We start from the raw sequence: 21,751 nt of genomic DNA on the forward strand, positions 1-21,751 counted from the left end.
GAGTGTAAAACTGTACAAAACCCTTTATTTACATGAAAAGGTCCTCATGATCTCGGGTACTGATCGTGAGTCCCTAAAAGAAAAAATGTGGAGGGGCCCTATCATGGCTTGCCCTTCTCTCTACTCCTGCTGCGGTAGAGGATTCTTGCTCACGTCGGGCGCCGTCGAATCGAAAGTGACCCACCCAGCGTCGATAAGGTCTTGGACCTTATACTTGAGAGCTCGGCAGTTCTCCGTTGAATGCCCTTGTGCCCCCGAGTGGTATAGACATTTGTCTTGTGGATTGTACCAATCGGGGTAGGGTGGATTCACCTTCTTTGGTGGAATGTAAGCTATAAGGCGTGCCTCCACTAGCTTCGGCAGGAGATCGCTGTAAGTGGTCGGAAGTCTGTCAAACTTCTTCACAGAGTTGTTTTGCGATTTTCCTGACTTCGAAGCGGAAGAAGATGGAGCAATGGTTACAGCGTTGATTCCTCCTTCTTTCTTCTTTCCGAAGGCCTTCTTAGCTTCATATGATTGGGAAGTTTTAGCCAGCTTCCCACTTTTGAGTCCTTGTTCCACCCTTTCTCCTATGGTGATGATGTCCGAGAAGAGTGTCGTTGTGTTCCCTATCATTTTATCGTAATAGGGACCAGTCAACGAGTTGATGAATAAGGACACCGTCTCCTTATCCGACAGCGGGGGCTCTATCTGTGCCGCCAACTCCCTCCAACGTTGGGCGTACGCCTTGAAGGATTCATCGTTCTTTTTACTCAAGGCTTGAAGATCAGACCTATCGGGTGTTAGGTCGATGTTGTATTTGTAGCGCTTGAGGAAGGCGTCGGCCAACTGCCTCCATGTGTGTACTAGATTTCCATCTAGCTGCATATACCAGTTAAGTGCAGTTTCAGCTAAGCTCTCTTGAAAGCAGTGGATCAAGAGCTTTTCATTTGTGGCATATGCAGCCATCTTGCGACAGTACATGGTGAGATGACTTTTAGGGCAAGTCGATCCCACGTACTTTGGGAAATCCGGCACTTTAAATTTAGGAGGGAATTGAATGTCCCTCACTAAACACATGTCGGCGGCATCCTTAATGTCAAAGTCATGCCCCTCCATAGCCCTTAGCCGATCCTCGAGGGCATGGAATTGTTCCTTTGAGACCTCGGGCTCTTTTATTATAATTCCTGCCCCAAGGGGTACGGCGTTTGGAGGATCTTTTTCATGCTCTTCCTCCTCTCCCTCATGATGGGACCCATGCTCACTGTGATGAGATCCATGGACGTTGTGGTGACGCATGAGTTCCATCATTTGCGCCATTTGCTCTTTAAGTTGTGAAAGCTCGGTTGTGAGCTTTTTGTTTTGCTCTTCCAATGCTTCCATTTTCTTGATTTTCTGTGCGCGCGTAAGGACAGAGAGATGACCAGCCACTTTCTAAAATGAATATTTAGTTAGTTTATTTTACGGAATGAATACACTCTTTAACATGAGCTTGATAAACCTCCATCTTTAAGGCGCTGCCTTTTTAAGACGGAAGTTTACCACCCTTCTTTGTCTATGATTTCTCCCCAACGGAGAATCTCTATAGTCATGGGTCTCTTTCACTCATGTCAAGAGGTATTGGTGATCCTAAAATGTATGTTTTTATGAGGATGCATGATGTCTTATTGGTAATGATGTACATGCTTCTCACTTTTATTATATTTTCACACATGGTCTTTCCTCTCATGTCATGGTTTTTTATGCATGGGGATTATTTTTAGACCTTATCACGAGGTTATTTATTAATGCACAAACAATTGCACATAAGCATTTACACAAACAATTCACTCATCCACGAACAGTCACGAGCGAATCACGAGGTAGGGGTCTCCTGCAGAAATGGTGCATATTCAAGGTAGGTTCTAACTGTTCTCACCAGTCCAAGGCCCCCAAGGTGCCCCCATTATAGGGACCCAATTCCTCTCGTCGTGGGTCGATGGAAAGTTCCAACGCACCGTCGGACTCAAGTTCATGGTTATCACCTTGAGTGATGTTTTCCGACAACGGTCTACGGGCACCTATAGACCCATTCGACAACCGGCCGTACTAACATCCACTCCCTATGGTTAATCACTCATGCCCCCGGGTATAGAGGGAACTGTTGTGTGCAAAGGTTTGTGTGCAGTTTTTATTTCAAACAATTGCGTAAATTTAAAAATACAACAGTTATTAAAGCCAAATAGATAAACATATTATAATACAAGCAAAGGGGTAATGAAGTAATTTTAACTATTATTTTTTAAAAATAATCTGTCACTAAATGGGACTGACTCTCGAGGCTTCCCCAGCGGAGTCGCCATCTGTCGCCACCGGCCCGAAACGGGCTTTCGGCATTCGCGAGGGATGGTTGGACTCGTTTATTTGTTTAAAAATAGTGGATTGCTAGAATGACTTATTCTCAAACTGAGACCTCGTCAAACGAGCAATTTTATTAAAAGGCTCACTAATCCATATTAATCCCAAGCGGGACCCTCCATGGATTAGTGGTTTTCATAAAAGGAGGGTTCGTGGAGTCGCCACCAATGTTTTACTCAAAACATTGGAAAAAGGGATAAGGCAATTGATTTAAAAATCAACTTTGGCCACTACAACCAGAGTTGGGTAAGGGAGTCGGTTACGCGTGGGGAAGGTGTTAGCACCCCACAGCGCCCCTTTCGGGTTCCCTATGACAGATTATTTTTAACAGAACAGTATAAAATTACTAAATTACCCCTATTTATTCTAAGCAATTATAAATTGACTATCTACATGATGACAGTTTTAAATATGCACACAGAAAGCAGTAAAAGGAAGGATTGAAGGGAAACCTCTTGAAGCGTGCTTTTATATTGCAAAGAACTGGGAAGCGTTTTGGCGTTCCCTCGCTCTACAAGCCCGCCCCTCGCTCTCCTAGAACAAAATGACTACGGAAATCCGGAGGATTTCCCTTCGACTAGGTTCGAATCTCCAAGCTAAGTGCTCGGAATTCCAGAACTTCGTCGGATCGACTCCCAGAGAGATTTCTAGGGCAGAACACTGCTCAAAAACCCCAGAATCCTCAAGGAAGGAGTCAAAACTGAGTGAAAAAGTGTCGAATGACGTCCAATTGACGTCATATTTATAGGGAATAGGCGCAGTACGGCCTACAGGGCCAATACGGCCGTATTGAAATTTTTGAACTTCAATACGGTCGTATTGGAGTTCAATACGGTCGTATTGAAAGTCAGAAATTTCAATACGCCCGTATTGAGTTCGCGGCGGTCGTATTGAAGTGTCAATACGGTCGTACTGACTTCAGTACGGCCGTATTGAAGCTTCAATACGGCCGTATTAAGTTCAGTACGGCCGTATTGGGCTTTTTCCCTCCACTTCCTTATTTTTTAGCTATTCTAAGACCTCTAGACCTACAGAGAACCCTCCTAGGGCTTTCCAGGAGTCCTTCTGGCTGATTATCCTTCAGTCTTCGAGAATCTTCAAGCTTTTATTTCCGACCCGGACAATTTTAGGGGTCTACACCACTACAAAAAAAGTCAATTTAGCCACCGAAATTAGCGATCGATTTTTTCCGTCGCTAATAGCAACATAATTAGCGACCGAATCTGAGACCAAATTTTATTTAGCAACCAAATTAGAGACCAATCTTTTTAGTGGCAAATAATCAGTCGCTAAAATAATAATTAATGGTCAAAATAGCGACGGAACGGTTTCGGTCGCTAAAAAAATAAAAAATATTATTATTTATAATAATTTTAGCGACCAAATTAATATCGGTCGCTAAAAAAATAAAAATATTATTATTTATAATAATTTTAGCGACCAAATTAAAATCGATCGCTAAAAAAATAAAAAATATTATTATTTATAATAATTTTAGCGACTAAATTAAAATCGATTGCTAAAAAAATAAAAACATTATTATTTATAATAATTTTAGCGAACAAATTAAAATCAGTTGCTAAAAAATTTAAAAAAATATTATTTATAATAATTTTAGCAACCAAATTTAAATCGGTCGCTAAAAAAATAAAATATTATTATTTATAATAATTTTAACAACCAAATTAAAATGAGTCGCTAAAAAAATAAAAAAAATATTATTATTTATAATAATTTTAGTGAACAAATTAAAATCGGTCGCTAAAAAAATAAAAGTAGTACTATTTATAATAATTTTAGCAAGCAAATTAAAATCGATTGCTAAAAAAATAAAATATTATTATTTATAATAATGTTAGCAACCAAGTTAAAATCAGTCGCTAAATGTAAATTTTTTAAAAAATTTAGAAATATATTTCTTTTAAATGAAAGAAAATATAAAAATATATAATATTATTTTAATAATGATAAAAATATTAATGATAAAAAGTAAAAATCATTATCCTCCCAATAAAATTAATTTGTTTTTAAAATAATACAAATTATATAATTTAAAATAGATAATTAATATATCATGATGAATTAAAAAAGGAGAAACATAATGCTATAAAAGAAAATTAAATAATAATCTTTTTAATTGAATCTTTTTTAAAAAAATTGGACTAATTTAAATAATAATTTATCTAGAAAATTTATTTATTTTTCTCTTGAGAAATTTATTTCTCTTTTACCATGCTTAATATTTTTTTACATTATTAGATAATATGAAAATACATAATTTATTGTGCTTTTCAATTTTGTTAAGATAAATAAACTTCTTTTCATAAATCTTATTTTATTTTCATTATTATTTTCAAAATTGACTTAAACATCTAGTTCAATTGATATAAACACGTTAGTTCCATTAAATTAAAAATAATTGGCTTATATAAGGATTAATAAAAATTTATCAAACAAATCTAAAATTGATAAAATATAATTAATGTTTCATTAGTTTAATAAATAAAAATTATAAAAAATTATATATATAAATATATACACCAATAACACATGAGATCAATTACTTAAAATACGTTATACCATCTATCTTCGATTATGTTCGTACTACTTTGAGGTAGATATCGCTTCTTTGAGGAGACATGATTCTATTATTATATATGAATATGATCCCACCATGGGAAACTGATTCAACAACAACCATATTTTGAAATATTTTTATTTTGTGTTTAATGATAAATTAATTTTTAATATAAAAATATTTATTTAAAATATATCTAATTATACATATATATTTTAAAATTATATTAGTTAAATATGTATATAATAGTTTATCTTAAAAATCAATTCATTTAGATATTATAAAATATTTTATTTTAAACATCAATTAAATAATACCTTGCTATTATAATTTATTTAAATATTTATAAATGAATATTACATTAATTCCATTGATTATTTTAATCCTTGTCTTTAATTTTATTATATATAAAAATTATTTACCTAATATATTTTGAAATTATTTTCATGAATCTTATTTTATTTCAATTGTTATTTTAAAAGTTAGGCTTAACCATTCAATTCAATTGATATAATCATTCTAGTTTCATTGTTTAAAAGCAATTGACTTATACAAAAATTAGTAAGAATTTGTGAAACAATTATAAAATGAAATATTTTTTATTAATTTTAAAAAAATTATCATCTTTTGATTTTAATTTACTCAAAGATGTTCATAGTATTTAACTTATGATATATACACCTCTTTTTTTTAATACAATTACACCTCTTTTGTTTAAAAAGGCTAAAATTGTTGACAGTAGAGCTCGAATCCACACACATACTTACGTGGAGAAAATCTTAAGTCTCCCCCCTTAACTAATTGGGCAAACCACCCGCTGGTTCTTTTTGATCAGTTTTTAATACATCACAATGCGTTTCCTTGCTTTTTTCTCTATCAAATATAATACGTGATTGTTTTAACAGAGTTTTTTTTATTCGCACATTTATTTTAAAGTTTTATGTTGAAATAAAATTCCAACGCAAATTAACATATTTTATAACTAATATCTGGTTTTAAACTTGATATGAAAATATTATGATATAACTTGATAAGATTTTAAATTAGTATTTTATTAATGGTTGATAATTAGAAAATAAAACAAAGATAAATACATTTTTTGAATTTTATATCTTAGATTTAAGATGAATAAATATATTAATTTAATTAATAATTTATTTAAAATGTTAAAATTTAATTTATAAAAATAATATTTTAAAAGAGAAGTGTTATAATAACACAAGTGTAACTTTTACTAAGTATTACTTCGCTCAATAACTTTATATTAAATGTGAATTTTATAAATTCAACCGTTAGATTGAAATTCTTTTACTCTTAGAACATATATACAAAATTTTATATGAATTCAAGATGATTTGATACTTCATTCTTGTAAAATAAAATTGACGTAATATATACATTTCAAATATATTAAAATATGATCACTTTGATTACCTTCAAGTTGTTGTTCAATTTTAACAAAACTTGATATAAATATATAAAGTGATATGAACTTTCAATCTAACGGTTGGATTTACAAAATTCACATTTAATATAAAGTTATTGAACAGTGTAATACTTAGTAAAAGTTATACTAGTGTTATTATAACCCTTCTCAATTTAAAATATAAAAATTGTTATTTAAACTTTTAAATTTATAATAGATAATTTAAATTGTATCATAATATTAATTTTAAATAGAAATAATAGTAGATTGTTAATTATAAAAATAAGTGTATATATATATAAATAAAGATTAATTAAATATAATATAATAATTATTATTAGTAATATAATTATTACATATTATAACGGTCTGGACACATCGAAATGAGAAAGATCCAAAGATAGTATAAGTTGAGATTGTATAGTTGAGGGTGACTTAAATGAATTAATTTGTGCTACCTATACTAACAACATGCATCTGCTTTTCGGTAGCTTATCTCATCAGAACTCCACAGTTAAGTGTGCTTGACTTGGAGTAATATAGGGATGGGTGACCTTCTGGGAACTTTCCCAAAAATTGTGTAATTAACGACAAAATATGCTGAAAAGTGAAGTATTCTAAAATAGAATCCTTGAGAGGCCAAATATGAGTGTTTCATAGCGACCGAATTTGCGACGTCTATAATATTTAATAAAATAAAAAATAAATCTTTAGCGACCGATTTATTCGGTCACTAATTTGGTCCCCATACACATCAGCGACCAAAATCATTGCAACCATTTTGCGACCGAAATTTTTGATTTCTAAACAGCGACCAAAATTTTCGGTTGCTAAACCAAAATTTTCGGTCACTATATAGCTTTGCCACTAGGATTTTTGTGACTACTTAAATTCGGTTGTTAAGGTAAATAGCGACCGATTTTAGCAATTTAGCGACCGATTTTGGTGGTCGCTAAATGCAATTTTTTTGTAGTGAGCCAACATCTTAAAAGGCCGAACATCAGGATCTAGGAAATCACGAGCCACAATAGTTGAAGGGATGGCCAAGTCCGAATAGGACCCCTCAGCTCGACGATGCTTATGCACCCTCCCCCCATCGCCACTTGGTCGAGAAAGCTCCCCACTTTTTCTCTTCCCCTTATCCTTTTTCTTCTTCGCCTGGGCCTCTAGCATAGCAAAATCCTGAGGAGGGGAGCGGGCTTCATGAACAACTTGAAGTTAGATCAAAAACACATAAAAGGGGGGTTGAATATGTGTGTGTGTGAACAAAGGCATTTTAAAAATGTTTTCACAAGAAGACTATCTTTCGCCCAGTAAAATGGTATTAGTGACTGCTAAACAGAAACTGCCCAGGATTGGTTTAACAAAATCATTTTGCGTCCAGAAGTTTCATCGTCTGCATAGAGAAAATACTTCTTAAATGAAAACCATTCTTTAGGGTAACAAGTTGAACAAGTATGGTTTTCGTCCGAAGATAGTTTTAATAGACGATAAATATTAGACGAAGTTTTCAATATATTAGATCAACCAAATAAAGTGCATCTGAAACATTAAAATAGTGCAAGTATTTTATACTGGTTCGCTCAAACTGAGCTACATCCAGTCTCCTTCAAATGAAGGGTTCCACTAGATAATCAATGAAGTGCAAGTATTATTTGTTCAGCCTCTTCAGGCTCGCAGTGAGTATTATAGACCACCTAGGTCACGACCACTCCTGGTCCCAAGTATTATTAACCACTCTTGGCTCATTAACTTCACCTGCTGATGCTAGTATTCTTTAATCAGCCACTTCTAGCTCTCAATGAGTATTATCAACCACCTCCTAGCCCGCTAACTTCACCATTAGTGCTAGTATTCTTTAATCATCCACTTCTGGCTCTTAGTGAGTATTCTCGACCAACTCCTGGCCCGTCAACTTCACTCATCGATGTTAGTATTCTTTGACAAGCCTCTCCATGCTTTACAAGTATTCTTTCCCTAGCCTCTTTAGGCTTTACATATGATAGTTAAACATGTTTGGTTTGAGTGATTGGGTTACTCTCATAGAGGGGATACATAAGTTGGTACACTCACTAAGGTATGCAACCTTAGTTTTTACAATGATTGAGTGTTTGATTTAATTTCACAAAGAGAATACATAAGTTGGTACACTCACTAAGGTTCATATTCCTAAGATGCACACTTGGAACTCCTTAGTCTACAGAGATAATTATACTATGGTACATTTGACTCTATACGCTCTATCACTGGTTTCGTTGCATCGTGGGCTTGATATCACTTTTGTTAAAATTGTAGGAGCCAAAAGCCCACCTTTCAAGGTTTGAGATAGTGATATATATTATCCTATAGAATTTTCCCGTTGCAAGTGTTTGTAGAAGCAGATATAGTCGTTCATGACTAGTTTGATCTTTCATTTAATGCTCAAGATCTTGCATTAAATGTTGCTTCGTGTTTATAGACCTTGTATGAAGTCTTCTTTGCCTTGTTAGCAGCTGTGTTTGAATTTAACAAAGACATGGGAACCTTTTTGCCCTTTTCGGGTTACGTAGCTGTAGAGTGTTGTCCTTATCTGAAAATGTGATGTACTTTTTCTGACACATGCATGCTTTTGCTTTTGCGTGCTTTTCTTCTTCTTCTTTCATCACGCTATCATGTTGAGAGCATTTAAGTGATTGTAGACTATGCCTTGATTTGTCCCTTGAGACTTGAATCTTTAAGTGCTTGCGTGGCAATCTTCGTCTGCGTCTATTAGTCCTATGCATCTCAATCGGTGATCTTCGTCGGAGCATTTGAGTTTAATGCTTTGAATTTCTTTTGATCTAGTCAAGGTTACAGATGGACAGACTTTGCTTTTGTCTGAAATATTTTTCAGTCTGTGCTATCCTTTGTCTTTTGCGTAGTTGACTTTGTTATGATCTTTGACTCATGCTTCGTCTAATTTCTTATATTGCACGGGAGGTTGTCCTTGACACACCTTTGTCTGATATTAGACTCATAGTTGTCTGGTACACATATTATACTTTATTTATTCAATTAGCTTGATTTGTCTGATTCTCATGATGTGTCTTGCCTTGACTGATCTTTTATCAGAGTTGGCCATCTAGTTTCATCTGATGTTTAACCCATCTTTGTCTTGTTCCAGATTTAGCCCTATTCTGGCTTTTCACCTGATACTTCAAGGTTTCGACATGTAGTAGGCATTGTCTAGTATTTGTTGAATGTTGTAACACCCCAATTTTTTATAAAGAGTATTTTTGTATTAATGGCATTTTCGTAATTAGTAATGGTATTTTCGTAATTTTAATAAAGGAATAAGGGTATTTTTGTAAACTTATTATAAATGGCATTCTCGTAATTTTGTTAAAGTTTTTGGGGTATTTTTGGTTTCTGGAACGGGCCGTTCCAAATGTGGAACGGGCCGTTCCAAATGATAAAATTGTGTATTTTTGGGACGTCCAGAACGGGCCCAGAACGGGCCGTTCTCCTTTGGAGAACGGGGCGTTCTCCTTGCAGAACGGGCCGTTCCAGAAGGAGAACGGGGCGTTCTCCTTGCAGAACGGGCCGTTCCAGAAGGAGAACGGGGCGTTCTGCTGGGTTTTGGAACGGGCCGTTCTGATTTCAGAATGGGCCGTTCCAGTTGAAAATTTTGCGTAGATTTGAAGGGTCCAGAACGGGCGTTCCACTTTTCGGAACGGCCGTTCCGGATAGGTCCGCGAAAATGCCTATAAAAAGGCCCCTCCTCCCTCTCAAATCCTCACACCTCTCATCTTCTCTCCCTTCTCTCTTTTCTTTCTCTCTCTACTTCCTGCTGTTGATGGAAGGAGCTTAGGGGGTGGAGGTTCTACCCTAGTTCCGGTCCCGATTTAAGGAGAGAAAGTTCTGCCCGAATTTTGACTATCGTTTAAGGAAAAAGAAGAGGAGGTTCTGCTCAAGTTACTATTCATCCAGGTACGGGGGAAAAGGGGATTATTTATATGTAGAGTACATGAGGGAATTGGGTAGAGGAAGAATTTCTTAGGATTATGATTTTATAATTATTTTATTTGAAGAATCATTAGTTCTATTGAAATTATGTGATGAGGTTTATAGATATGCCAAATTGTAGGAATAATGATCTGGGAAGAAAGAAGAAATCATAAATGCTGTGAAGTAGAATTTGGAATAATTATGAGTTTCACTGTTATATTAAATTGATTATCTTATTGATTATTATAATTTATGAATATTATTGCTATATTACCCGTTAAGAATGAATGATCTTGATGTGAATTGCTTGAAGGGTGTGTAAACCCTCATTTTGTTGGGCTTATCTGTTGTGTATGTGATGTGTATGTGATGTGGAATTATGTACGTGATGTGAATTTGAGTTATGAAATGAGAAGTGTGGAATGTGATTGAGATGTGATTATGGTACTGATGACCAGGGGTGAGCACGGCCCTAAGCTGATGGGTAGCGTGACCTTGGCACAGTGTTATGTCAGGGGTGAGCACGGCCCTAGGCTACTAAAAAGGGTAGCGTGACCTTGGCACAGTGTTATGTCAGGGGTGAGCACGGCCCTAGGCTGGAAAAAAGGGTAGCGTGACCTTGACATAGTGAAATTTGTGTGGATTATGAATGAATTGTAATGTTCAAGTGGATTGTGATGGATTGATGTAATTGTGAATTGAGGTGTGAAAATGATGAATGGTTGATAAATTATGATACACACACATATATATATATATATATATATATATATATATATAGATAAATGCTTATGAATATTTTATTAAATAATGAGTTATTATGAGATTATATTGTGATGTGTTTGTATGTACTTTGCATATAGATATTTTCTTTTCTCACCGTATAAACTGTGGATATTTTAGGAGAAGAAGATCCAGCTACGAATGGCTTCTAGGATGCCAACAGTTAAAATTCTGGGAATGCTCTGATAGTGTGACATCGGGGCAGAGGATTTCTAGGATGAAATATTTATGTGTATTTGGCACTGTAATATTGTTTTGAAAACAATTTGTAAAACTCTCGTGTTTTATGTTTTATATCTCTATTAATGTGATTGTCGAATTTTTATGTGAACCCTTTTACCAACTTAGAAAATTTAACTTTCTTAAATGTATTATAATTTTTTTTTTATATATGTGTTGGGGTAGTAAGGGTGTCACATTTAGTGGTATCAGAGCCTGGTTGATCCAATCGGCCGTGAGTAATGAGTCTACTATGCTTGTTTGGTAGATTAATAATGTGATGAGTTGATTGATGTGCTAATGAGATGATTAATTATGTTCTTATTTATTTATTTGTGTGCATTGTATTCTCAAGATTTGTCTTATAGACATGATATAACTTGATGATGCTATTTTTGATTGATCTTTTCATAATTTCTTATTTGTTTGATATTTTTTTACGTAAAAAGATCTTAGATTTGGATGATTTAAGAGTTTACGGTTAATGGAATTTAGGAATCTATAGTAGTAAGCAATTGAATCAAAGGTGGTTGTATTTGAGAATTGGAGTTTTGATATTTTGATGAGAGATTGGAATGTTCCTTGAGTATTGGTGCTTGCATGTTAACTTTATGGTTTAGGTAGTATGTAAATTTTATTCTAAGTCCTTTGTGAACTGTTTTGGAAAGCTTGAATATGAGTTTAAGGTGGAAAAAAAAAAAAAAATGAGTTTGGAATGGTTAAGGTATTTTGTGAAATGTTAGTACACTAATGCTAGTATGATAATTCCTTATGTCTGTTGTTTATTTGATTGTGTACTATTTTCTTAGATTATGGCTGGTAGGAATGACCGTGCAATTGCTGATGCTCTTCAAGCATTAGCACAAGCTGTAAGTAACAACCATAGGACTGAAATCGCTCCTAATTGGTTAGAGCGATTTCAACGAAATAATCCACCTACTTTCCAAGGAGGATATGACCCAGATGTTGCGATGAATTGGCTAATGGAAATCGAAAAGATTTTCAATGCCATGGAGTGTCCTTTCACTCAGAAAGTGAGGTTGGCTACCTTCATGTTGACTGCTGATGCCCATTTTTGGTGGGAAGGAGCACTTCAAAGGATGATTGATGCAGAAATGCAATTGAATTGGGACAACTTCAAGAGGGTTTTTCTTGAGAAGTATTTCCCGGGTGATGTAAGAAGCCAGAAGGAAGTTGAATTTCTTGAACTAAAGCAAGGGAATGACACAGTGGCAGAGTATGCTGCAAAATTTGATGCCTTGGTTCGCTACTGTACTCATTACCATGGTGAGGATGGCGAAAGGGCTAAGTGTATTAAGTTCGTGAATGGCCTTCGCCCTGAGATAAAAACAGCAATCAATTATCAAGAAATTTATCACTACCCGACTCTTGTCAACAAGAGTAGAATTTATGACCGTGACAATCGTGCACGTGCTGACTATTACAAGGGAGCTGGAGGTCCTATGCGTACCACAAATTCTAGTGCTTTAGGTAAAAGTAAACCTTACACCAAGTCTACTGGGAATTCAAGTTCTAAGGTGAATAATCAAGATTCGATGCAACGAAAGAGTCAATCTCCAATGGTTGGACAAACATCAAAAGGGGGGAGTGAGGGTTCTGTTCCACGCGATAATTGCTTCAACTGTGGGAAGACAGGTCATAAGGCATATGAGTGTTGGGTACCAAGAGTGATAACATGTTACAACTGTTACGAGAAGGGACACAAAGCTCGGGAGTGCCCCAAGAATAAGAAAGAAACAACAGAGGTTGAAGGGAGCGCTAGCAAGCCTAGAGCCACAGGAAGAGTATTTGCCTTGAGTGGTGTTGAAGCTACTTAATCCAAAGATTTCATCCAGGGTATGTGTTTCATCAATGGAACCCCTCTAATTGTTTTATATGACTGGTGCGACTCACTCTTTTATATCACGTGTATGTCTAAATTACCTATTTTTTTTCCTTGTCTTTTGAACTACTAGTAGAGACACCCACTAGTGGTTCAGTGATCACTTCTGATATCTGTCCAAAGTGTCCCTTGACTATTGATGATAGAGAATTCATAGTTGACTAAATTTGTTTGCCTCTAAGTCAGCTAGTGAGATTAGGAGCTTCCTTGGATTGGCTGGATACTGTAGAAAGTTCATAGAGGGATTTTCCAAGTTAACATTACCCTTGACAAGTTTGGCTAGGAAAGGAGTTGTGTTTGTATAGGATAGTAATTGCAAGGATAGTTTACCGGGCCCTTGAGGAAAAGTTGACTAGTACACCTGTTTTAGTATTGCTTGACTTTTGTGGTTTATTGTAATGCTTCTAAAATAGGTTTGAGTGGAGTGTTGATGCAAGAAGGAAAGATAGTGGCTTGTGATTCTAGACAATTAAAAACTCATCATGGAGATTACCTTATGACTTAAGTTTACAGGTGTAATATTTAGAGACATTGCCTATATAATTCTAAGCGTGAGGTATTTATTGATCGATAGGGCTTTAATTATTTGTTGACTGAAAGAGTTAAGTTAAGTTTAAACTTCTAAGAGGACTAATATTTCAAATTTAGTTGTTATTTGAGAAAAGTCATTGTGGTAACCGATATTTTGAGTAGGAAATCTTTATATTTATGATTAGAGATTCAAATTAGGGATTTAAGTTTGACTTATGAGATTACTCTTAATAGTGTAAAACTAGGTATGACTCGAATACTAAGTGGATCGTTGAAAGAAATTGGAGAAGCATAATTAGTTGATTCATTTGATAACAAGATATGAGATTATAGGATAAGGTGATGGATAAGAATTTGACTTGGGTGTAGATGGAGTGGTGAAATTAGTGATCTGATACGTATACCTAGTGAACTTACACTTAGGTACTTGATCTTTAGAGATAACCATAGAAGTAAAACCAATATTGTAGCAGATACCTCGATTATGATGACCTCTGATATATCATTTTGATGATTTAAGGGTTGGATTTGATCGAAGAATTTAGAGACTTATGCTAGATGAGTGAGATTACCCTTAGAAGCATTGAATGGATTATGCTGAAAGTAACTAGTGAATTAATGGATGAGATTAGGGAAGCTTAGGAGTCAGGTCTTTTCTTAGAACCAAGTGGAGAAGATTGGTAGAAGTATAGATAACCATTTTTTAGTAGAAATCAATGTTGTTTTGAGGAGCAAGAACCAATTTGGGTGTTTAGTAACCTTGAATTAAGAAAGATGATTTTAGAGTAAAGACATACGAGTGTTCTTGAAATATATTTACGAACTACTAAGATGTATCAGAATTGCGCAGCGGAAGTGTAGTGACCTAAGGTGAAGAGAAAAGAAATCATATACTCGTGTTTAATATACAAGAAATCTTTACAAATTTTGTAGCAATTAGACGTCTCATTTTGGAAGTAAGATGGTGAATGGATAGACCTTAATTATAGGTTTGTTTGAGACATTTAAGAGATTGATTTAGATTCCTTAAAAATTTACTTGTCTTACCCTTAGATTTCCTTGGTAAAATGAATAGAGTTGTAGGTAGTGAGGTTGCATAAGAATTAGAAGTAAGAAGCGAAGAATTTACCATTGCAAAATTTCGAGGACGAAATTTCTAAAAGGAGGGGAGAATTGTAACACCCCAATTTTTTATAAAGAGTATTTTTGTATTAATGGCATTTTCGTAATTAGTAATGGTATTTTCGTAATTTTAATAAAGGAATGAGGGTATTTTTGTAAACTTATTATAAATGGCATTCTCGTAATTTTGTTAAAGTTTTTGGGGTATTTTTGGTTTCTGGAACGGGCCGTTCCAAATGTGGAACGGGCCGTTCCAAATGATAAAATTGTGTATTTTTGGGACGTCCAGAACGGGCCCAGAACGGGCCGTTCTCCTTTGGAGAACGGGGCGTTCTCCTTGCAGAACGGGCCGTTCCAGAAGGAGGACGGGGCGTTCTCCTTGCAGAACGGGCCGTTCCAGAAGGAGAACGGGGCGTTCTGCTGGGTTTTGGAACGGGCCGTTCTGATTTCAGAACGGGCCGTTCCAGTTGAAAATTTTGCGTAGATTTGAAGGGTCCAGAACGGGCGTTCCACTTTTCGGAACGGCCGTTCCGGATAGGTCCGCGAAAATGCCTATAAAAAGGCCCCTCCTCCCTCTCAAATCCTCACACCTCTCATCTTCTCTCCCTCTACTTCCTGCTGTTGATGGAAGGAGCTTAGGGGGTGGAGGTTCTACCCTAGTTCCGGTCCCGATTTAAGGAGAGAAAGTTCTGCCCGAATTTTGACTACCGTTTAAGGAAAAAGAAGAGGAGGTTCTGCTCAAGTTACTATTCATCCAGGTACGGGGGAAAAGGGGATTATTTATATGTAGAGTACATGAGGGAATTGGGTAGAGGAAGAATTTCTTAGGATTATGATTTTATAATTATTTTATTTGAAGAATCATTAGTTCTATTGAAATTATGTGATGAGGTTTATAGATATGCCAAATTGTAGGAATAATGATCTGGGAAGAAAGAAGAAATCATAAATGCTGTGAAGTAGAATTTGGAATAATTATGAGTTTCACTGTTATATTAAATTGATTATCTTATTGATTATTATAATTTATGAATATTATTGCTATATTACCCGTTAAGAATGAATGATCTTGATGTGAATTGCTTGAAGGGTGTGTAAACCCTCATTTTGTTGGGCTTATCTGTTGTGTATGTGATGTGTATGTGATGTGGAATTATGTACGTGATGTGAATTTGAGTTATGAAATGAGAAGTGTGGAATGTGATTGAGATGTGATTATGGTACTGATGACCAGGGGTGAGCACGGCCCTAAGCTGATGGGTAGCGTGACCTTGGCACAGTGTTATGTCAGGGGTGAGCACGGCCCTAGGCTACTAAAAAGGGTAGCGTGACCTTGGCACAGTGTTATGTCAGGGGTGAGCACGGCCCTAGGCTGGAAAAAAGGGTAGCGTGACCTTGACATAGTGAAATTTGTGTGGATTATGAATGAATTGTAATGTTCAAGTGGATTGTGATGGATTGATGTAATTGTGAATTGAGGTGTGAAAATGATGAATGGTTGATAAATTATGATACACACACACATACATATATATATATATATATATATAGATAAATGCTTATGAATATTTTATTAAATAATGAGTTATTATGAGATTATATTGTGATGTGTTTGTATGTACTTTGCATATAGATATTTTCTTTTCTCACCGTATAAACTGTGGATATTTTAGGAGAAGAAGATCCAGCTACGAATGGCTTCTAGGATGCCAACAGTTAAAATTCTGGGAATGCTCTGATAGTGTGACATCGGGGCAGAGGATTTCTAGGATGAAATATTTATGTGTATTTGGCACTGTAATATTGTTTTGAAAACAATTTGTAAAACTCTCGTGTTTTATGTTTTATATCTCTATTAATGTGATTGTCGAATTTTTATGTGAACCCTTTTACCAACTTAGAAAATTTAACTTTCTTAAATGTATTATAATTTTTTTTTTATATATGTGTTGGGGTAGTAAGGGTGTCACAAATGTTCTTCTATTTTTTATCAGACCTGATCTTGTTGCCTGATCACCCATCTTTTGATTTTCTTGTTTATTTCATCCAGGCTTTGAAGATCTTGTATTTAATGCATTTGATCTTGCATAAAATGTTTGCTCGCTGAATCTGTGTTGCATGAAGTCTTTTGTACCTTTTGTTTACTTCTATGTTTGACTTCAATCATGACCTAGGCATATCTGTACTTTTCCTGGCATTGTAGCTGTAGAGGCATTGTCTTTTACTGACTGGAAGGTGTACTTGCTCTGATACATGCAGCTTTGACTTGTGGATAAGCACTAGTCCATTTTTCTCTTCTCTCTTCTCCTATTTTTGAAGACTTCGTGTGTTCTTCTAGGAGTGTGGATGATAAATAGAACTTTTCGTTGTGATTTAGTGGACTTCATACGTAATCCAATCATTCTTCATTTTTATCTGTATATTTGAATCTCTGTCTAAAAGATAGACTTTGACTTTTTCTTTCGTCTGGTCAGCTGTGCAAACTTTTAACTTCGTCTAGGATGCTTTGATTTAGATTTGTCCATCGTCTATGATCTTGTATCATCTGAGGCTTCATTATTTTCCTTCTTATGCTGGACTTGATTTTGTTTGATATCTGATGTCTTGTAGCTTTTACCTTTTATCTTTGTTGCTCGTGCTCTGTTCTTTATTTTGCGTTGTGTCTGTGTTGGGAAGGAAGGATTGAATTTGCTGTAATGCAGGGTTTGTAGTTTGTGGGTAGCTTTGTCTGGTGTATATCCTTCTTTTGATCAGACTTCATCTAGTGCTTAGCTCATTTTGTCTTGATTCTGGTGTAGAAGGTGGTCCATGCGTATTCTCTATTCTTCAACTTGTTTGTGTCGTAACCCAAAAATTTCCGATCTTGCGACCTATGGTTTAGACATCCTTTTGAAAATCTCATCAATTAAGAAATGCTTGGACACCAGACTAATCCTTAATTAATGGTTTTGAAAATAGGTTCATGGAGTCGCCACCAATGTTTTACTCAAAACATTGGAAAAAGAAAAGGTTTTTAAAAGTCCAATAATGGCCTTGATAACCAGAATTGGGTTTGGGGGTCGGTTACTGTTAGAAAAGAATGGCACAATCCAAGAGGGGGGGGTGAATTGGATTCTATGACACTTTAAAAATTTCAGAGTATTTAGGATCTTTATTTCACTTAAACTTTTCTAAGACTGAATTTTCAATGAAGTTTCTTTAAAGACTTGTTATAGAAGAATGAATTTTATATGCTTTCTTGATTACAAAATAATGAGGTTCAAAGTTAGCACCAATATGTAATGCTTTAATTCAGTTTAAACCAACAATATTCATGCACACATGCTAATCAAGAATCATCTTCTTTAATGTACAATCAAGATATTACACAAAGTAAAAGATAAGGGTAAGAAAGATTGCACAAGTATTTTATCCTGGTTCAGCCACTCCACATGTGACCTACATCTAGTCCTCAATCAGAACCTGATCAAGATTTGTTCCACTATCTCAATGAAGAAAGTTTACAAGCATACCACACATGCATATACTTCTACACTCAAGATAACCACTTTCTTGACCCCAAGAAAGCACCCCTTGTAGAAACCCACTACAAGAATTTCTTACCACTTGAGAAACCCTCTCAAGATTTTACAAGTATTCACAAAGAATTAAGGAACGAATTCACCTGGAATTCAGAAGCAAATCTTAATCTCTTCCCTTTCAAGAATGTGATGATGATGATGATCTTTTCAAGGTTTTTCACAAACGTTTTTCTTCTTGGATTCACAAAGAAAACCCTCCAAGATTGTCACAAAGACTTCACAAAAACGCTTTTCTAATTTCGATTCTCAATTCTAACTTTGTTCTTAAGTTTCAAAAAGTTCAAACTATTTATAAAAGTTTCAGAACCAGATAATCGATTATTTTAAAGAATAATCGATTATTTTGTTTTTTAGGTTTTCTGGAAACCAACTAAGAACAATATAATCGATTATTTTGCTGGATAATCGATTATTCCAGGAGTCATTTCTGGGATAATCGATTATTGCAGCAAGGCATCCCATTTTGCCTGTTGCTGGAATAATCGATTATATTTAATGATAATCGATTATTTTGAGTTAGTTTTCAAAACTTTATTTTAAGTCTAAAAACAACTTTTTAATCCTTTTAACTCATCATCATACACTCTCTAATCAGTTTAGATATAGATTTAGCTTATGCACACAACACACACAACGAATAAACTCAATCAAATCAATTTTAAAGACTATTTCCTATTACATAACACTTTTCCTTTGACTTTGTTTTTGACTTATAAGTTGTTGTTGTTTGTTGTTGTCCTTGACACACATTTGTGATCATCAAAACTCTTTAAGCTTCAGAGGTGATCTCATAATCTCAACAATCTCCCCCTTTTTGATGATGACAAACCAAGCTAGACTTTAACCTTTTTAACCATTGTGCTTTCTCTTTTACCTTCAACACCTGCAAAGCACAAACAACACAACCTTTCTCCCCCTTTGGCATTATCAAAAACAAATCAACCCATATCTGTTCACAACAGACAATACCAGCCATATGCATAATCCTTAAATGTTTAGAATCATACCAAAGCAAATTTAACACATTATAGGTATTAGATCCAAACTTTGTGAACAATAATATCCCAGTCAGAATTATTTGATCAACAACAAGTATTTGATCAATCAAAAATTACAAGTTACAAACCACAACTCAGAATTTTACAACCCAAAAACATCAACAAAATATAGGACATTATAACAGCAATCAACCATGCTCAAAACAGAGCATCATAACAGAACATCACCATGCTCAAAATAGAGCATCAATGCATTAATCAACCAAATCACAATTTGATACATCATTCAAACCATCATTTCAGCAAAATAAACTTCAAATTCCATCAAAAATTTAATTGTTCAACATCATAAAGCATTAAAATTGTTCTGAAAATTAAAATATTACAACCAAATTGAAATGAAAGTTCAAAAACAGAATTTAAAAGTCCTAATTAAAACTAGTCAACAAAACACAAATCACTCCAAGTCTTCAGGTATGCCCAAGTGAGTCTTGAGTCAGTTCACCTCACGATCAAGATCATCAAACCTGTCAAGAATACCAGAAAACAAGGACTCATGTCTCCTAGACATCTCCATCACCGCATCAAGCTTATTTATCATGATTTGCTCAAATGGTGAGAATGGCTTAGGCTCCGCCTCTGGCTCCCGATCAAGCTCAGCTTCAACCTGTGGTGGCTGATCCTCGTCATGAGATGGAACACCATCTTCATCTGTCGCTGGCTCAGGGGTTGGGGGTACATCTCCCTTGAACACCCATTTATCTTCTTGTTTGAGCATCCCCATGTGATGCAAGGAAGATTTTTCAATCTTGTTCGAAGCATGGAGAATTATTTTCCTTTCCCCTGTCAAGTCCACCCCTGCATTCTCAAATTTTTTTTACAGCAATAGAGCATACGAAATTGGTCCATCCTCTTTCCGTCTTGCTTTCCACATACAATCATTAACGACTGATACCCAATCAATCTTGATTTTCTTCTTAATCACATGCATAAGTAAAATGTCATCTCTTGAAATTTGAGCATGGTTATGCAAACGGGGTTTTAACATCCAAGCAATTATAAATGAAATTAAACGGGAATTCTTCTTCATACCTCCCGCCAGAAATTTGTCGTAGTTGGTATTCACAAGATTCCTCTAACAGCCCCTGAAGGTCGTCAGCTCCTTGAAATCACCAAAATTGAAGGGTTGGGGTTTTTCACATCCCGTGCCGCTCAGCCCCGCAGCCGCCTTCAATGTTGGCCCGTCCAGCTTAATCAGCTTCCCCTTCACCACTGATTGCATAATACCTTCATTGCTTGTTGCAAAGCAAAGAAATAGCCTGATCAGTTTAGGGTAATAGGGTCCCTCCTGTAGACACCCAATTTCTTTCGGGGGGCATACAAACAAAGAAATGGACGTCTATCATCAAAGAATTGGAGCTCCCAAGCATTCGAACAACAGGACAAGACATCGGAAGGCCTAAAGCCCAAATACATTGGTTTTAATGGCCCGGAACGGGCTGTTCCAAAATAAGAACGGGTCGTTCCAAGCCACAAAAAAAGGGCCTAAAAACCTAGTTTGGAACGGGCCGTTCCAAAACCAGAACGGGCCGTTCCAAAACCAGAACGGGCCGTTCCAAACTAGACAAAGGGCTAAAAGAAATAGGCTGGAACGGGTCGTTCCAAATTTGGAACGGGCCGTTCCAATCTCCTAAAAAAAGGTTAAAAACCTTAACCGGAACGGGCAGTTCCTAAACTGGAACGGGCTGTTCCGAGTTAAACAAATGGCCTAAAATCTCTTCTTTAGAACGCCCGTTCCAGTCTACCAAATTACATGTTAATCTCACTACTGGAACGGGCCGTTCTGATTTCAGAACGGGCCGTTCCAGTATACGTAATTTATACGTAACGGACAGATCCAAAATGGGCCGTTTCAATTTCGGAACGGGCCGTTTCAATTTTGTCCAGCACTCCTTAGAGCTCCAAATTTCTCTCTTTTTCTCTTTCCTTCTCTCTTTTGTATTTCTTGAGATTTTGTGAGACATTGTAGTGTGAAAGGTTGCCACAAAGAACCTGACATCTCCATAGTTGAAGATCTAATAAAGCTTGCTACGAGGTATTACTCATCAATTTCTTGTTCTATCTTTCTCTTCTTTTATTTTATATATTGCTATAATAAACGCAATTATGTAGATATCTTAGGGTTCACCGTGTAATTTAATTTTCATGTAAATAATCATTAATAAAAGGGGATTAAATATTTTAATTATTAATTCTTATTATGTTATC

At 35.5% G+C, this 21,751-nt stretch overlaps 1 protein-coding gene across 1 annotated transcript; it reads left to right on the plus strand.

The window, feature by feature from the left end:
* The first annotated feature begins 9,996 nt into the window (after positions 1-9,996).
* On the plus strand, positions 9,997-16,788 carry LOC145958327 (uncharacterized). Its single transcript, XM_083075279.1, has 3 exons — positions 9,997-10,328; positions 11,250-15,662; positions 16,578-16,788. The coding sequence occupies exon 2, from the start codon at positions 12,161-12,163 to the stop codon at positions 13,184-13,186; it is 1,026 nt and encodes a 341-aa protein (XP_082931405.1). The 5' UTR covers positions 9,997-10,328; positions 11,250-12,160; the 3' UTR covers positions 13,187-15,662; positions 16,578-16,788.
* The last annotated feature ends 4,963 nt before the right edge of the window (positions 16,789-21,751 follow it).

This window comes from Cajanus cajan, chromosome 5 (assembly GCF_000230855.2).
Source record: "Cajanus cajan strain Asha chromosome 5, NIPB_CcT2T_4, whole genome shotgun sequence".
NCBI classification, from domain to species: Eukaryota; Viridiplantae; Streptophyta; class Magnoliopsida; order Fabales; family Fabaceae; genus Cajanus; species Cajanus cajan.